This window comes from Ruditapes philippinarum, unplaced genomic scaffold, assembly GCF_026571515.1.
Source record: "Ruditapes philippinarum isolate M1 unplaced genomic scaffold, ASM2657151v2 ctg712_1_1_1_1, whole genome shotgun sequence".
Taxonomy (NCBI): Eukaryota; Metazoa; Mollusca; class Bivalvia; order Venerida; family Veneridae; genus Ruditapes; species Ruditapes philippinarum.
The window spans coordinates 133,180-149,079 of NW_026865594.1; the positions used below are offsets into that span (position 1 = coordinate 133,180).

Below are 15,900 nucleotides of genomic sequence, written 5' to 3' on the forward strand. Positions count from 1 at the left end.
TAAAAATATGACCTTTACCCTTGTCATGTGACATAAAAATATGACCTTTACCCTGATCATGTGACATAAAAATATGACCTTTACCCTGATCATGTGACATAAAAATATGACCTTTACCCTGATCATGTGACATAAAAATATGACCTTTACCCTGATCATGTGATATAAAAATATGACCTTTACCCTGAGCATGTGATATAAAAATATGACCTTTACCCTGATCATGTGATATAAAAATCTAACTTTGTTGAAAATTTAAATTTTAAATTACGAAACTTTTAAAACATATTTTTGTTTTTACATTATTTCTGATTTTAACAATGTCGAAAAATTAAATTTAAGAAAATTTTAAAAGGTATTTTTCTTTGACATAAGCATAAAGTTTTGATACTACAATAACTAACTTTGAAGAAGAATTTTTTCTTGAAATGTTAAATTTTCAGCTCCATTTTCTGCTTAAATCTCCCAATCACATCCAGATTATCTTTAGATTAATTATTTTTGAAATTAATTATGGTCATGCAGTTCCAATTCAGAAGTTTTGACAAGTCCATAAAACACAAAATATTTAGATAGGAAATGAGTTAAAAACTCATTAAAACAAAACTGTAAAATATGTCATCGCATTTTATTTATTGTTCAGAAAAATCACTTATCCATTCAACCAAACAATTAGTACTGATATAGATCTAACAAAAACGCATTAAATTAGACAGAATCATTATAATTGACAGATATTTTGTCTCTTAGCATAATCAAGGCCAGATTTATTACAACATCTTGATAAAAGAGAAAGAACAAAAAAATAATGGCCAATAGAATTTCAATAAATAAATCTGAGTTGTTGTTAAAGGGAGATAATTTAAAGCAGCACGCCTCCAGATTCATGTTGATTATATGAAAAAAATTGTTCCAGTTAATAAAAATGTTGTCAAGGGTATAATATAAGCTGTTTTAACACTAATTACATGTACAATCCAAATGTATTGAGTACCTAAAATCATTTTATGATTATGCAGAAATTAGACTCTTCCTTTATTAGTATCAGGGTTAAACTTTGGTAATAAAAAGACACGTACGTCATATTTTGCTTAACAATCCAAATTTCAATATTTACTACATGTAGTATAATACATTTCCAAAACCATAAATATATTTTTCTCAAGTTTATCTTTTTGAAGATTTATTTCACTTTAAATAAATTATATGAAAATTTCCAGTTTCCAACCCACCAATCTTCAAAAGCTAGGAACCGATATGACAACTCCTCAGCTGACATCTTATTTTTGTCCAAAACAAGATTTTTTAAGCCTTGAATGCAAAGTGAATTTGATTATTCTGGTTCATTCTGGAGAAAGTGCTTAAAGCATACTCAGATCTTGTTGTCTTTCATTAAAAAAAAAACTTGAACTTCAAGAAGGGAACGTTTCAGTCAGACTGAAATAAAAGCAAGCATCTGGTTGACTGAGACTGAAATAAATCACCAACAACATTATATTCACATTACAAATTATTGGTCAGTGCTTTGGGAAACCATAAAAGGTGTGTTTTACTTGCCTCAATTATAGAAATAATAAAAAAAGCATTTTTTTTGTAATTATACTATAGGAAATAATGATTTTATTAAAAAAAAAATGATATTCGTACTCCAGATGTTGTATCATGCAAACATGTCATTATTTATGGATCAGGAATAATTTCCATCCACTACAGTTTGACTGACAAGGTACTTGTCCAGGGAATATCTCAATTAAAACCTCATCAATCATGAGTCTTGTTAAACAAGTTGAATAAAAGTAAAACGAGTATGCTAGCTTGAACAAACAAAAACATTTACAATTATTAAATTGTATTCTCCACTCTAAACGTGATATTTCCATAAAATGTTTTATTAATAATATTTTCAATCATTAAATGAGTATCTTTAATTAAGTGAAAATGCAGGTGCATGTATAATTAAATTTAAAAATTCATTCACAATTGGAGAAATACATGTAGAGCAAATATTGAAAAGGAAATCTAAAAAGACAAACTGAACAAAATGCATCCTTTCTGTGGTCATTAGAATTTTCTGTTTGAAGTAGCAAATTACACAACTTAAATGCCCTTGCAACCTCCACATTTGTTTCTTTTTTATTTCTAATTTCAGATTTTTTCTTTAATTTTCACAAAATAAGTGTTTATTTCAGTCATCCCTGATTCCAGACTGGACATCCCTGATTCCAGACTGGACATCAATGATCCCTGTCATCTCTGATCCCAATCTCCTACGCAGTGATCTCCCCTTACAGCAGGATAAGATCTCTGCCATCACAACATTTTCGTCAAGATTTTTGACGATATTAATTTTTTCAATTTTTACATTTATTTTAAAAAGTAAACACGATTTTGCTAATGTTTTAAGAAAATATAACAGACGTAGGTACAAAAAGTTAAAAAAAAAAACAGAAAGAGAAAAATGACGTTAGATTTTCTATGTAACGGTCGATATTTACATTTGAATTTCGACGTTACGTCATGTGACTTTCATCATCATGTGACGTCTGTGAAGGCAGTGATTACAATTCTGCCAAGGGAAGTAATCAGTGTGAGGAGTTTGCCCTGATCCCAGGCATCCTTGATCCTAGATATTCCTATTCCTAGGCATCCCTGATCCCAGACTGGTCATCCCACATCCCAGATTGGACAATTCCCTGATCATTCCTGATCCCAGGCATTTCTGATCCCACACCCAAGAAATTTCTGATCCCTGTTATGCCTGATCCCAGACCAAAGAAATCCCTTATCCAAGGCATCACTGATCCCAGACCCAAAAAATCCCTTATCCAAAACATCCCTGATCCCAGGCATCCCTCACTGATTCTTTATCAATGAGAGCCTAAGATCCTGACACAATTTTATTTATCTTTTAATTTTAGAAAGCCATTTAATTTTGTTTTTAATTTTTAAAATCATTTTATTACTATCTTTATTCTCTCCAATAAATATGATTTTCCTGTATCCCTGCATGTCATAACAAAATGGACGACAAATATAATTGCCTAAAAAGAAAAAGAGTTAACATTTATTTTGCTGAAATCTGGGATGTTGTTTAACATGAAAAAGAGATACTGTCATCCTGTATTGAATTTAATTACGTAGTTAGTTAATTAATACACTTGTTACCACTGGTTTTAGCACTAGGTATATTGCGTGTGATTTCCATGCAGATCAGATTTCTTCCAATGTTCAATAACTAACTGATGAGGCATTAAAAAGCTATCGGATACTCTTGCTTGAATCGTAAGAATTTTATATACTTTCATTCTCACTGTCTGTTCCTGAAATCTAAGACCAAAAGTATTTCAAATCTCAAAACTTAGAAAGGACTAGAAACTTGGCTATGTCACAAGAGCTTTATAATTGACTTAAGTAAAGATCTATTATGACTTGCCTTATAATTTCACCATAGCCTTATGACCATCTGAAGAGATCTAAAGAGACCTACCTAATTATTGTCACCACAACCTATGGTTGTAAAATTGTAAAAATTGTATAGATTGAACAAGATTTGTTTTTGCCACCTGAGAGTCTATGGCCCTCAGTAAAGATTTGCCTTTGCCTCAGGGGTCTATGTTCATCAGAAGCGATCCATAAAAACTTGCCTTTTTCACAACAGCCTATAGCCATCAGTTACAATTGATAAAAGATTTGCCTTTGCCACCACAGCCTATGACTATGATCTGTAGAAATTGATAAGGTTTGCCTTTGTCACCCGAGAATCTATGAAAGATCTATAATACCACAAGAGTCTATGGACCTCTTTCAAGCTTGATAAAGATTTGCCTTTGCCACCACAGTCTATGACCCTCAGTTGAGATTGATAAATTTTCAGTATCTTTGGCACCAGAGCCTATGGCAGTCAGTAGAGAGTTACAAAAGCTTGCCCACTTCGCCATCATTTGAGAGCAGCAAGGCAAGAAAGTTTGTGCAGTCCAACCAGGATCTATACAAATGTTCTGGTACAAATTCAAAACATACCATGTCCTTTTCACAAACACAAACTTCAGAATGGTTCAAATTCTTTGATCATAATTAAGTATGAAAATAAATTTCATCACATTTAGTCTACCCTATACACATGGTATTCCATGGAAATTCATGGATGTAAATATTCCATGGAGTATTGTAAGGTGAGGACAACATATTTTCGTATGTCACAAAATCAACGCAGCAAACAATACAACTCAGCGGCTAATTGGATTACATGAAGGTAGCCAGTAAAAACTGTTGAACGTTGTTCAAACTTTGCATGTCATCATGTGTAAAATCATACAAAAATGTTCGTTTCCGCACCAACTGATTGCGATAAAGTTTCATTGACATTGTAAAGTGCGGTTGGTCACGTAAATAATCAAATGATCGCGTAAGGTGATACCAATAATCGGTTGATCAAGTAGGCTCGTAAAAAACCTGTCAATCCAGCTAATAAAATAAACACTTCTTACTTTTACTGATCTACATATTTAATGTGATGGCACTGAAATATTCTATAAATCTCCGAGCAAAATGATAAAATTACAAACTTAAGAGCACGCAGTACAGGCAAAACCAAAGTCATATATCTGAAATACTTAGAATTGTATTTAATTCTGTTTCAGAACAGTTTACTTCTTTGACTGGAAAGGCACACTGTTTCAATTAAAAGTTCATTTTAGTTAAAATCTTAACCTTTTATGAGGCATGAAACCTTACATTAATTTTTCACAGCCACAGTCCTTGGCAAACCTGTCTGGAGCCAGGCCAGCATGCATATCCATGCAATCTATAATATAACCCTATTCCTATTGACTGACCAACTTCCTATTTTTTTAGTTCGATTGGGCCTGTTCATGGAAGGTTCTGGAAAGTGGAATTAAACATCTAACCCCCACCCCCCGGCATGAGCTTAAGTAGAAACTGAGAAAAGAGGTCTCAAATTTAATAACATTTTTTTTTTAAATGGCATCATTTGGGATTTGACTAACCACATGTCTCACTATGACAATCAGTATAGGATTAGAGCTGCACAAAATTTGAAATATTTTTTTCTGCAAGGGCAAATCTACCATTGTGATATTATGATAGTCCCTAAAAATTGATAATATTCTGTTTCAAATTCAAAGCAAGAACAGTACATTAAATTTTGTTAACATTAAGGGTGAAAAGATTACAATGAAATTAATTTCATTTCAAGGTTACTTTAATATCACTTTTCCCTCATTTTTAAACACTTTCATCAATTTTTTTATTAATCCTCAAAACCTATGTACAGTTTATCTCATGAGAGCATCTATATTCTATTCTTTTGATTTTTTGAAAATATATCAATCTTCCGAATAGATATGGAAAATATTGTTCACAATAATTCATTACATACTAATTTATTGTCCGAGGAGATATTCCACGACAACAAACAGGGAATTAATGTCAAATGAAATAATTTACTCCTGTTAAAGCAAGTCAGATCCATTTAAACGAGGAAATAAAACAGAAGCTGTAGGCGCTAACAATAAGTCCACGGAGATTCACAAAAAATGCAGACGCAAAATTAGTCTGTAAAATCCATTATATGACAAATTCCGTCGCAGCATTTTCAATTATTTTCGTCTTAGATTTTAAGACCGTTGGGTAACATAACATGCTTTTGTTCAATCACAAAGTAAAGGAAAATTACAGTGAAATGAACATGTTCAATTTTTTTTTAATCAAACACAGTTATTTATCTACATCAAGTGGCACATCATTCTACAGACTAACATTACTGCATTCAATGATTTCTCGTCTTATAAAATTTAAAGGGACATTGTTACAATCTTATCAAAACTATTTTCATAATAAAATGTACTTTATGTCTACCTAAAAAAATATACTTTTACCATTTAAACCTGGTACAGTTTTGTAATGGATTTGTCCTGCAGTCAATTCAACGTTTAAAGGGACTTGGCTGAGACATGAAGGAAACTGAAATATTTTTTCAAGACTTGTGAAAAATTTGATGTGGGTCTGGGCTAACAATTTGTATGCAAAAAGAAAAACAATGCAACAATTTTCACTCAAACCACTCTAAAAATCATACTAATAATCAAACTTTGGTTAGTCTTACTCTTTACTGGTGACAAAGGGGAATAACTTTTGGTTCCAGCAGTTTATTATAGTATGGAATGGCAAGACATGACAGAGTTATTGCTCTTTACTTTGTACACTTGAAGTTGTTGATAGAGGACTAATTTTGAAATTTTTCAGCTGCAAAATTTGATAAATTTGTTGAAAAAAGTCATGTAACTAAATAAGCAGCTGACAATTTTAAATTATGACTAATTATTGATTTTTTTCCCTGAAAAACAGTAATTTCTCATAATAGTAAATACTTCAGCTTATCAGAACTTTCTCTAAACAAAATACAAAATAATCAATATTTTGTTACAAAACATAGGAGAAAAGTTGAGTAAATTCTTGAGTAATTCGAACCTAATCGACTTACAACAAATTTTCCCAAAAAATATTAAATATATTCTGGACCCATTCCATTTTCCCACAGTCACACAAAAAAACTGTAAGAAAAGTTGTAGTTAGGCTCCGCCATGTGGTCTTTGATCAGGACATAGATGATTTAACAAATTAGCTTTCTTAGTTAACAATCTCTTTAAGTTAATCACCTAGCTCTGTGTGAGTTTCATACCTGTATTTATATTTCATTTTACGCACCTGAACACTGTTACAATTAATTTCATTGCATTAAGAAATGACTAATTACCTCCCTTTGTCTATAATATGACAAGAGTTGCCTACCTTTAATACTCATTTTTTTCAGGATTTTTTAGGAGATAAAAATATTTGAGCATGATGAAAAGAGGAAATATTTAAGCCTGTTCTGGGTAAAGATCTGAGTGAAAAATAATTACATAACTTTTTGCATGATATTGCCTGTTATACATTATAATATTTTGCAGCATTAAGACAGCAGAACAAAATAATTTTTGCATTAATTGGGCATACTCCCACTATAGCACACTTATATGTTGGAATAATTTTTAAAATTGATTTACATAGAGTCGCAGGATTTTCATAAATAATTGAAAACATTCAAGTCATGGAAATGAGTCAGCTAGGGAACAGCAGTTTTTGAATAAATTCTGCCATCAAACAAACAAAGGTGATTATAGACAGAAAACATATGTATAACAGTAGGTGATAAACCCTCCGGAACATTTTACTGAAAAACACCTGGGAAAATTAACCTATTGTAATGATACATTACAGATATAATACACAATTATTATCAATCAGCGTGTATCGCACAATAAAATAAAACGTTTTCTAGAAAAAACGCATCAAGTGTTATTAACAAAATCAACAACTTAATCAAATTTTTACAAGATTCGCTCAACAATTTGATAATAAAATCAATAAAAACTATTAAAAAACCTAAAAAGAAAAAAATTCCCCTTTTCTGTCGCCTTGGTTAAATATTGACAATATTAATTAAATACGGCTTGTACGCAGTTTTACAACACCGCCGATCTCTATCAGTATTATAACCTCATTTGCATAATTATACAATGCCAGCGGCTCCTGCAACATATGGGTCCTTTTCCCGCAGGGACGTCTATTGCATGCAAAAACTAAACACTGTTATTGATTAATCATTCAAATGAGATTTTTTTTCCATGTTTCTGTTGAAAATATGTCAAAATCAATAATTGCTCATTTTTTCTGTCTTTCGATTTTGACCGAAGTTCATGGAATGCTAATGATAGAAATTCTAAAATTCTGAAGAGTTGTAGAATTGATTTAAATACCAGTATTGTAAGGGTAAAATATCACTATAGTGACAATGACAATTCTTTGAAAGCAGACGACAGTTCTTTTGCAGCAGACTACAATATTTTAATAGCCGATGACAGTCAATAGGTAGAAGACTACAATATGTTGATAGCCAATGACAGCCAATAGGTAGCACTAGCCTACAATATGTTGATAGCCGATGACAGTCAATAGGTAGCAGACTACAATATTTTGATAACCTATGACAGTCAATAGGTAGCAAATTACAATATTTTGATAGCCAATGACAGTCAATTAAGGTAGCAAACTACAATATGTTGATAGCTGATGACAGTCAATAGGTAGCAGACTACAATATTTTGATAGCCGATGACAGTCAAAAGGTAGCAGACTGCAATATTTTGATAGCCAATGACAGTCAATTAAGGTAGCAAACTACAATATGTTGATAGCCGGTGACAGTCAATAGGTAGCAGACTACAATATTTTGATAACCAATGACAGTCAATAGGTAGCAAACTACAATATGTTGATAGCTGATGACAGTCAATAGGTAGCAGACTGCAATTTTTTGATAGCCAATGACAGTCAATAGGTAGCAGACTACAATATTTTATAACCAATGACAGTCAATAGGTAGCAGATTACAATATTTTGATAGCCGATGACAGTCAATTGGTAGCAGACTACAATATTTTGATAGCCAATGACAGTCAATTAAGGTAGCAGATTACAATATTTTGATAACCAATGACAGTCAATAGGTAGCAGATTACAATATTTTGATAACCAATGACAGTCAATTGGTAGCAGACTACAATATTTTGATAGCCAAAGACAGTCAATTAAGGTAGCAGACTACAATATTTTGATAACCAATGACAGTCAATAGGTAGCAGATTACAATATTTTGATAACCAATGACAGTCAAAAGGTAGCAGACTACAATATGTTGATAGCTGATGACAGTCAATAGGTAGCAGACTACAATATTTTGATAACCAATGACAGTCAAAAGGTAGCAGACTGCAATATTTTGATAGCCAATGACAGTCAATTGGTAGCAAACTACAATATGTTTTAAGCAATCTACATTTAATATCTCAATAGCAGATCATAATTATTTTAAATATTATAAATCTGGTAATAAAATATTTCACACAATTTAATTAAGGAACTTAATTTGCAATCGTTTTGAATTGAATTTATACATAATTATGCTCTCCAATTATGGGGGATAATAAAATATAATAATACCATTTTTTGTTTCCAAATTAAATTAGGGTAATGCAAGTGCAACGAAAAGTATCCATTGCTGTAAGTTACATTGTAAATGTGTATAGTTATTCCCTTAAAAGATCATGTGACACATGATGACATGAGGCGATCTAATACCAATGCTTGAATGCGTTGTCAGGCATCCGAGATAAATGAATCATCACAATACAACACTTCCATTTACGCTATCATTCTCACAATTTCATTGCCCGCTTTTTTTATTATTATTCTGATGGAATTTTTTTTCTCTCTAACCATTGATTGGTGTTTTGTAGTACCCCTGATAGAATTTCTGATGTTTAATTATTTAAAAAGTTTCTCCTATATAATAGCATTAGAGTTATTTAACTGTCAAAACATTAATCATTTATCAATTATGGAGTCATTGATATTTATATTATACTTTATCATGACTTTAACAATTGTTTGACTTTGAGCAACTGTTTTGGCTTGTTTCAGGTTGCACAGAATTTATTTTGGTATGGATGTTCTGTATAAATCTATAAGCATAATTAAAGTCCATTCCTATGGAACGACCTTAAAGTACTATGCAAAATAGTTTCAAATTGGCTCAAGAAAACAAAGGCTTAATTGCCCAAGACACACAATCCTTATTTTGTGTTAAAGCAGAAGTGGTCCTTATGCACAGGTTAAACTGTATTTTCCTGTGTTAGCAATGTCAATCAAAGAGGGAAAAAAAAGCTTTTTTACAGAAGCAGATCAATATAACGCTATTATTGTCATACTTAAATATTGAGTTATGATTAATTATTAAAACAAATGTAAGTACATGACACCAATTATTTATATTGGTTACTGTTTAAAAGCTTTGACATCTAAAGGCCATTTTTGTTCTTTTAACAAGTTTACAAACTTCTCTCCATTTCTCAACATGATAAATAAACAGATATACAATCTTTTTCTTTGTCTAAATATAATTATTAACAAACAAAAATCTTACCATTTGATATCTCAAACAATAATTGCTGTCCTCTGCTTCATCCATTATAAAGATTCTGTATCAGAAAACGATCAAATAAGAAATTATCACTTCACAATCCTTCCACTTAAATTCAAACATGTGACCTTCACAGTTTCAACAAAATGTCACTTGGATTGACAACTTATAGCTTTTTCATTAATGATTCTTCCCTTTTTTTCTTAAATCCAAAATACGGATACTTAAGAAAATGTCATTTTATTAAACTATGCCATTTCATCAGATAAAGTCACTTCCATGGGCATGGGCACTGACATTTTCTTAATTTCATTAATTAGTTTAATTAATCTCCTCCTTTTTTATTTGCATTTCACTCATTTTCTTACATAATTTTCCCTTTTTCAGACTGAATGTCATTTCCTGCAACAAAACAACATGTCACTTCCCTTAACAAATGTTGTTTTGCTAACATTTATGTTGTATGCTTAGGAAATGTCATTTCACAATTCCTCAACAATGTCACTTCCATAGAAAATGTCACTTCCATAGTACGGTAAATGTCACTTAATCCAAAAATGTCATATTAATATGATAATGTCACTTTGTCTGAGTTAAGGTCCATTTTATCACATCATGTCCTAGTTAATATCACTTTAATTTCTTTCAATGTCCTTACTTCAAACAACATCAATTCATCTTGTTTAAAAAGACTACTTCACTATTGTATGTCACTGTTTAAAAACTTCATTAATTGTCAATGCTTTATGTAATGTCATTTGAACACTTTCTTACATATGTCAAGGATAACATAACATTGATAGTGTCACAAAAGTATTCCCTTAAACAATGCAATTTGTCTAAAACAATGTCAATTTGTAAAACAATGTCACTTTTCTCAAGCAATGTCACTTTCTCCAAACTATGTCACATTCCTAAAACAATGTCACTTTTCTAAAACAGTGTCACTTTTCTCAAACAATGTCACTTTTCACATTGTCTAAGTGCCTATATAATATATTCCGATGTCACTTTCCAAGTCTTTGCCTTGAATACAGAGAATTTCGATATCAAATAAATCCTAGTTTAGATCACTTTTTAAATGTGTATTATTTTATAACTACTTATCACACAAGTTAACATGCATTGACAATATAATATTTGTTTTTTGTATTCAATCATCTGAAATATCAAATAAAATGCTATACTCAATGTGACAAGATATTCAACTATGTATATAAATTTCTGCTATAGATAAAAATTCACTCCTTTTTCTAAGAATAACCAATAATATCTGCGGAATATTCATTTTCATGTGCCCGTCAAGTGCTAATATGTCACTAAGTGTATAAAATGGCCTCATATGGCGATTGACAAGTTTAATATTATACTTAGCACATCTTTTAAAAAATTTGCTCCTATGAAAAAGATTTCAGATAAGTTTTCTATATTCTTCAGTGGGATCAGATTGAATGAAAGTTTAGAAAATTAATTTTCAATTTGTTACATAATGTAAACTGTCAAAATGATAATATTATCATAATGTGTCACACTTTGTAACCCACAATCAAAACTATAAAAATACAATGTACAGATTATAAAAATTTTGTTATTCCATAGAAATTAGTTTAAATATTATCTTAAAAAGGTTTAAGTCTCACTCAAATTAAGATAATAATCCAAAGCTCAGAAAGTCATGTATCATCTAAGAAAAAGTAAAATAATAGTTCTTGGCATACTGGCAGTGTGCTTAGAATTATGAAGTAATCTTGAATGTATAATTTTATCATATAAAATATTTACCGTCAATTACACGTAATATCATAATGTTAATACCATGATTAAGAAAGTAACCAGTGCACAGAGTACATTATTTTAACCTTTACCACCCTAAAATATCTAAAATAGACTTGTCCATCTTTTAATCTTGACCAAACCATTCATCATTTTTAGGGGAAAATTCAAAATATGTAATAAATGAAAAGCAAAACAGTGCAGACCATGATCAGAAGGTACTAAACTGACGGCTAATTTTGGTCTACACTGGTTGCACGGCATGATGGATAGATTCAGTCATTGCTCGCAGGGTATGATTAAAATACGCTTTCCAGAATTAATGAATTATTTAACCAATTAATATATGTAAATTAAAAGACACAAGAACTTTTTCTGAGGAATTGATAAATTGCGTGAACCAAGGAAGCGAATATAAAACCTATCTGTTTTGTCTAGACCGTAATGAAATAAATCAGTAACGCAACTCGTGGAGAAGCCAAACAACTATTCACCATGGAAATTACATTTTTGCTTTAATTTGTAACAAATCTTATTTTAGATCATGCAATGATTTATTGTTGGTTTTATTAGACTTTAAAATTCTCTCAGATTATCTTTTGGTTTCCCCGACTGACATACAGGAAGCGCAAACCGGTAGGTATTATCCACTTGCTTTATAATTATATAATAATAATATTTTTACAGTTTTTTACCATAATTTATATTCTTCAAACATTAATTTGAAATCTTCAGAATCTTGTTTTAGCCCTTGCCATACTATTCTTAAATATCTTAAATGGATATGTAGATCTTTCAATATGGACAAAACCATTCATCATTTTTACTAGAAAATTTCATTTAAAAGTTATAACTGACTTACTAACAGCAACCAGAGCAGACAATGATTCACAACTTATAAAACTATCATTCATTAATATATGGATGAAATATTATTTGTCCAACAGACAAAATTCTTTTTTTTATTATAGTGCTCTATCAATAAAAAATTATTTGAATTTTCATTACACACAATTTTCATATATTATAATCATTGCAGTGAAGAGATAAGCAGTAATTTCTTTATGTTACAAAACACTACATCAATTTTATCGTTTTATACTACACACACTTTAAACCGAAAATGATGTGTGCAAATGCATTAATGCTTTATTATATTGATAGCTGATTCTTGTGATGAAAGTTCATTTTTATTCTAGACAAGAAGCAAAATAATTATCCTTGAGTCTCATAACACATTTTTTTTAAATTCCAATTACTTTTACCATTCTATCATAAAGCTAACTCTTAATTACTTTTTAATATTAAATGATTTCATCAATTAATCCATTTACCCCAAATTTCCTGTCTCGCAGTTAATGTAAAACACTTTTTACTGTTTAATTTCCACCTTTTTTTTCCAATCACAACTTTGTATACATTGCTATGGAAACACAATCCAGACAAAAAACGCCACTAGATTTCACTTCAAGACAACACTCCAACAATTGTCAACTAACTCCGAGTCAGCAATTCCCCTAAGCTCCTTTAAAAAATCCCTTAATTAAGGTTCACATCCAGTTCACCAATAGAAACCCAAAGCACTTAAAACTCATAAACGAACCCAATTCTCCAATAATTCAATAACTCCCATGTCTCTATTTTAAACTGAACCAGTCTCATTTTTCATTTCCTTAAAATCCTTTGTCCTTCGAACAGTACACCAGTCCATTTATGACGACACGTGTTTTCATCATCAGCGAGTCCCGACTGTCATCCCAGCATCAAGTGTGCATTTGTACGCTCCCATTCATTTCTCCATTCTTACTAAAATTCACGCTTAATTGAACAAAATTACAATTATTGGGAAAACTTAAAAAATCTGGAAATCTGGTTTAAAAAAAAAGCGTGTGATTTTTTCACCCCTATGAACAACAAATGAATTATAATTGTGAGAAAATTACTATAGATTTATAACTTTTGGTCCATTTCTAACGCAGAATCAATATGATAGTTAACTTCATTAGTTTTTAGCCTTAACTTCTGAAGAGTAACACAATGAAAAATAAATCACATTTCAAAGATCTTTGTTAAAATCTAACTCTGGGAAAAAAGTAACTAAATGACATTCCTTTGTCAAGAAATGTTTGTCATGATTTAATGTTGATAGTGCTGTTTTCTAAACAAACCTTGAAGCGCAAGTTCTAAATTTGTGACCTCCATCTTCGAACATTCAGATTATTCTTATTATTATTCCATTTTATCTTTAATGTTCATGAATGAATACATGAAACCAATATAATTATTCAAATTGTTTAGTGACCCTCATCTTTCTAAAATCTAAAAAAAATCCTAAATGCGAACAGGCACATGTATGTTTTAAAAACAACTTTATTTTGTATCTATATCAGTATTAATAAATTTAAGATTCGATGTACTGTACAAATTAATCAATATCTAAATGTACTTTTTTTAAGAATTTATTAACGACTTTGTACTCTGTACAGTAATAAATATCTAATTGAACATTTAAGGGCTAAACAGATGTACCCTTTTACTAATGACCAATTTGAAAGTTTTGATGTTCCCTACCAATTGATAATTATTGTCACAATAATTATTACTCTTTCATATATATTTGTCTATCAATTGTTCTACAGTGACACAGATTTCCACGTCTTTTCACCAACAAGAAATAATATCAGTTTTACAACCGTCTGTTATTTTAATACGTCTGACATCTAATACCATATGTTGCCGCCATAATTACAGAAAACCTTTTGTGGATAATATTTCTGCAGTAATGGTACATAAAACAAAGAAACGATCTGATTTTTATTTAAATTCTCATGACTCATACCACATGTAAGACTCGTTAATGCACAACAATGCATGTGACACAACGGTTGCAGTTAATCCTTGAGATTAAATTTCTCTACAATCCCAGCATAAGAAAAAATTCTGACAAGGGAGGTAAGCCATGTAGTCAAATTTACACTGCAAATCTTGAAATAGTATATGAAGAGTATTTTCCCTTGGCTGTTAGTCTGTTACAGCAATGATCTCAGTCCATATACAATGCACTTTGTATGTTATTTAAGACCATTGAATAAAAAAAAATCAAAGAAACTACATGTGCTGTGCATCATCCCTTCACTACAAATTTATTGCAAAACACAGATAAGCTGGGTTACAAAAAATATATTTTTTTGTTGTAATTAAATATTCATCTGCATGGGTATATTTATATGTAATGGTATACAAGCTCTTTAACACTGACATCTCACATATTGAACATGTTTTCTTATTTTTCACTTTCAACATCACTTTGGTATAGAAAACAGGGACTGTAACCAAAGTTGAACATTCAATCATTAAAAGCTCTATAAACTCACATAATATTATGGGTAATTTATTAAACAATAGCTGAAAGAGCAAAACAAAACAGAAAACAACCAAATTTCAAATCATACCACTATGGACATACACGCTATCAGGTCAGGCAGTCTATGTTTAATGGAGGTCCATCCGCCCTTTCAGGCACAGAGAGTATGGACCTATTGAATTCAAAGAAGTTTTTATAACAAAACTTACCCCTTGATGGCGGTCATGTGATTTGGAACGTGTAATTTCCCGCTGCAGACGAGAGACTGCCATTTTACTCTGGCGCGCGACCTGTCTTTCCTCCGCTAGCTGACGACTAAGATCTTCGATCTTTCTCTCCAGTACATCCTGAAAAATTATAAAATTACATAAATAGATGCATATATTTTGATATTTGGACTATAAACCACTGTAAAATATTCCTATCTGAATATTGGTAATTCTATGTATAGTAAAACACAGCTGTATAAGGTCATATAACAATTTTGGACAAGAAATATATTAAGGTTTTACCAAAAAATGGGCAATCCTAGGGTAACATAAAACATACTACCTAATTTTAGAATTATTTTTGTTGCATATTTGTGTGTTTTATATGCATATGCATGTTGATGTACCTAATGAGAGAATATTTTATGTGTGTATGTAACTATAGTTCCCTGAATAAATTGATATGAAATAACTAGAAGAGGTATGTTGACATCATTATATTATTCATATCC

The 15,900-nt window shown here is 30.8% G+C and overlaps 1 protein-coding gene across 3 annotated transcripts in view; it reads right to left on the bottom strand.

Annotated features, from left to right (window-relative positions):
• The window catches only part of LOC132729661 (serine-rich adhesin for platelets-like), a 112,727-nt gene that overhangs the window by 84,296 nt on the left and 12,531 nt on the right, over window positions 1-15,900 (bottom strand). For 2 of the 3 annotated variants that reach the window (XM_060715465.1, XM_060715466.1), the window contains exon 2: window positions 15,389-15,526. In XM_060715465.1, coding sequence (XP_060571448.1) covers window positions 15,389-15,526 — 138 coding nt within the window. Of the gene's footprint in view, window positions 1-10,045; window positions 10,514-15,388; window positions 15,527-15,900 lie in introns of those variants that run through there. The other variant, XM_060715467.1, reaches the window with a different exon arrangement.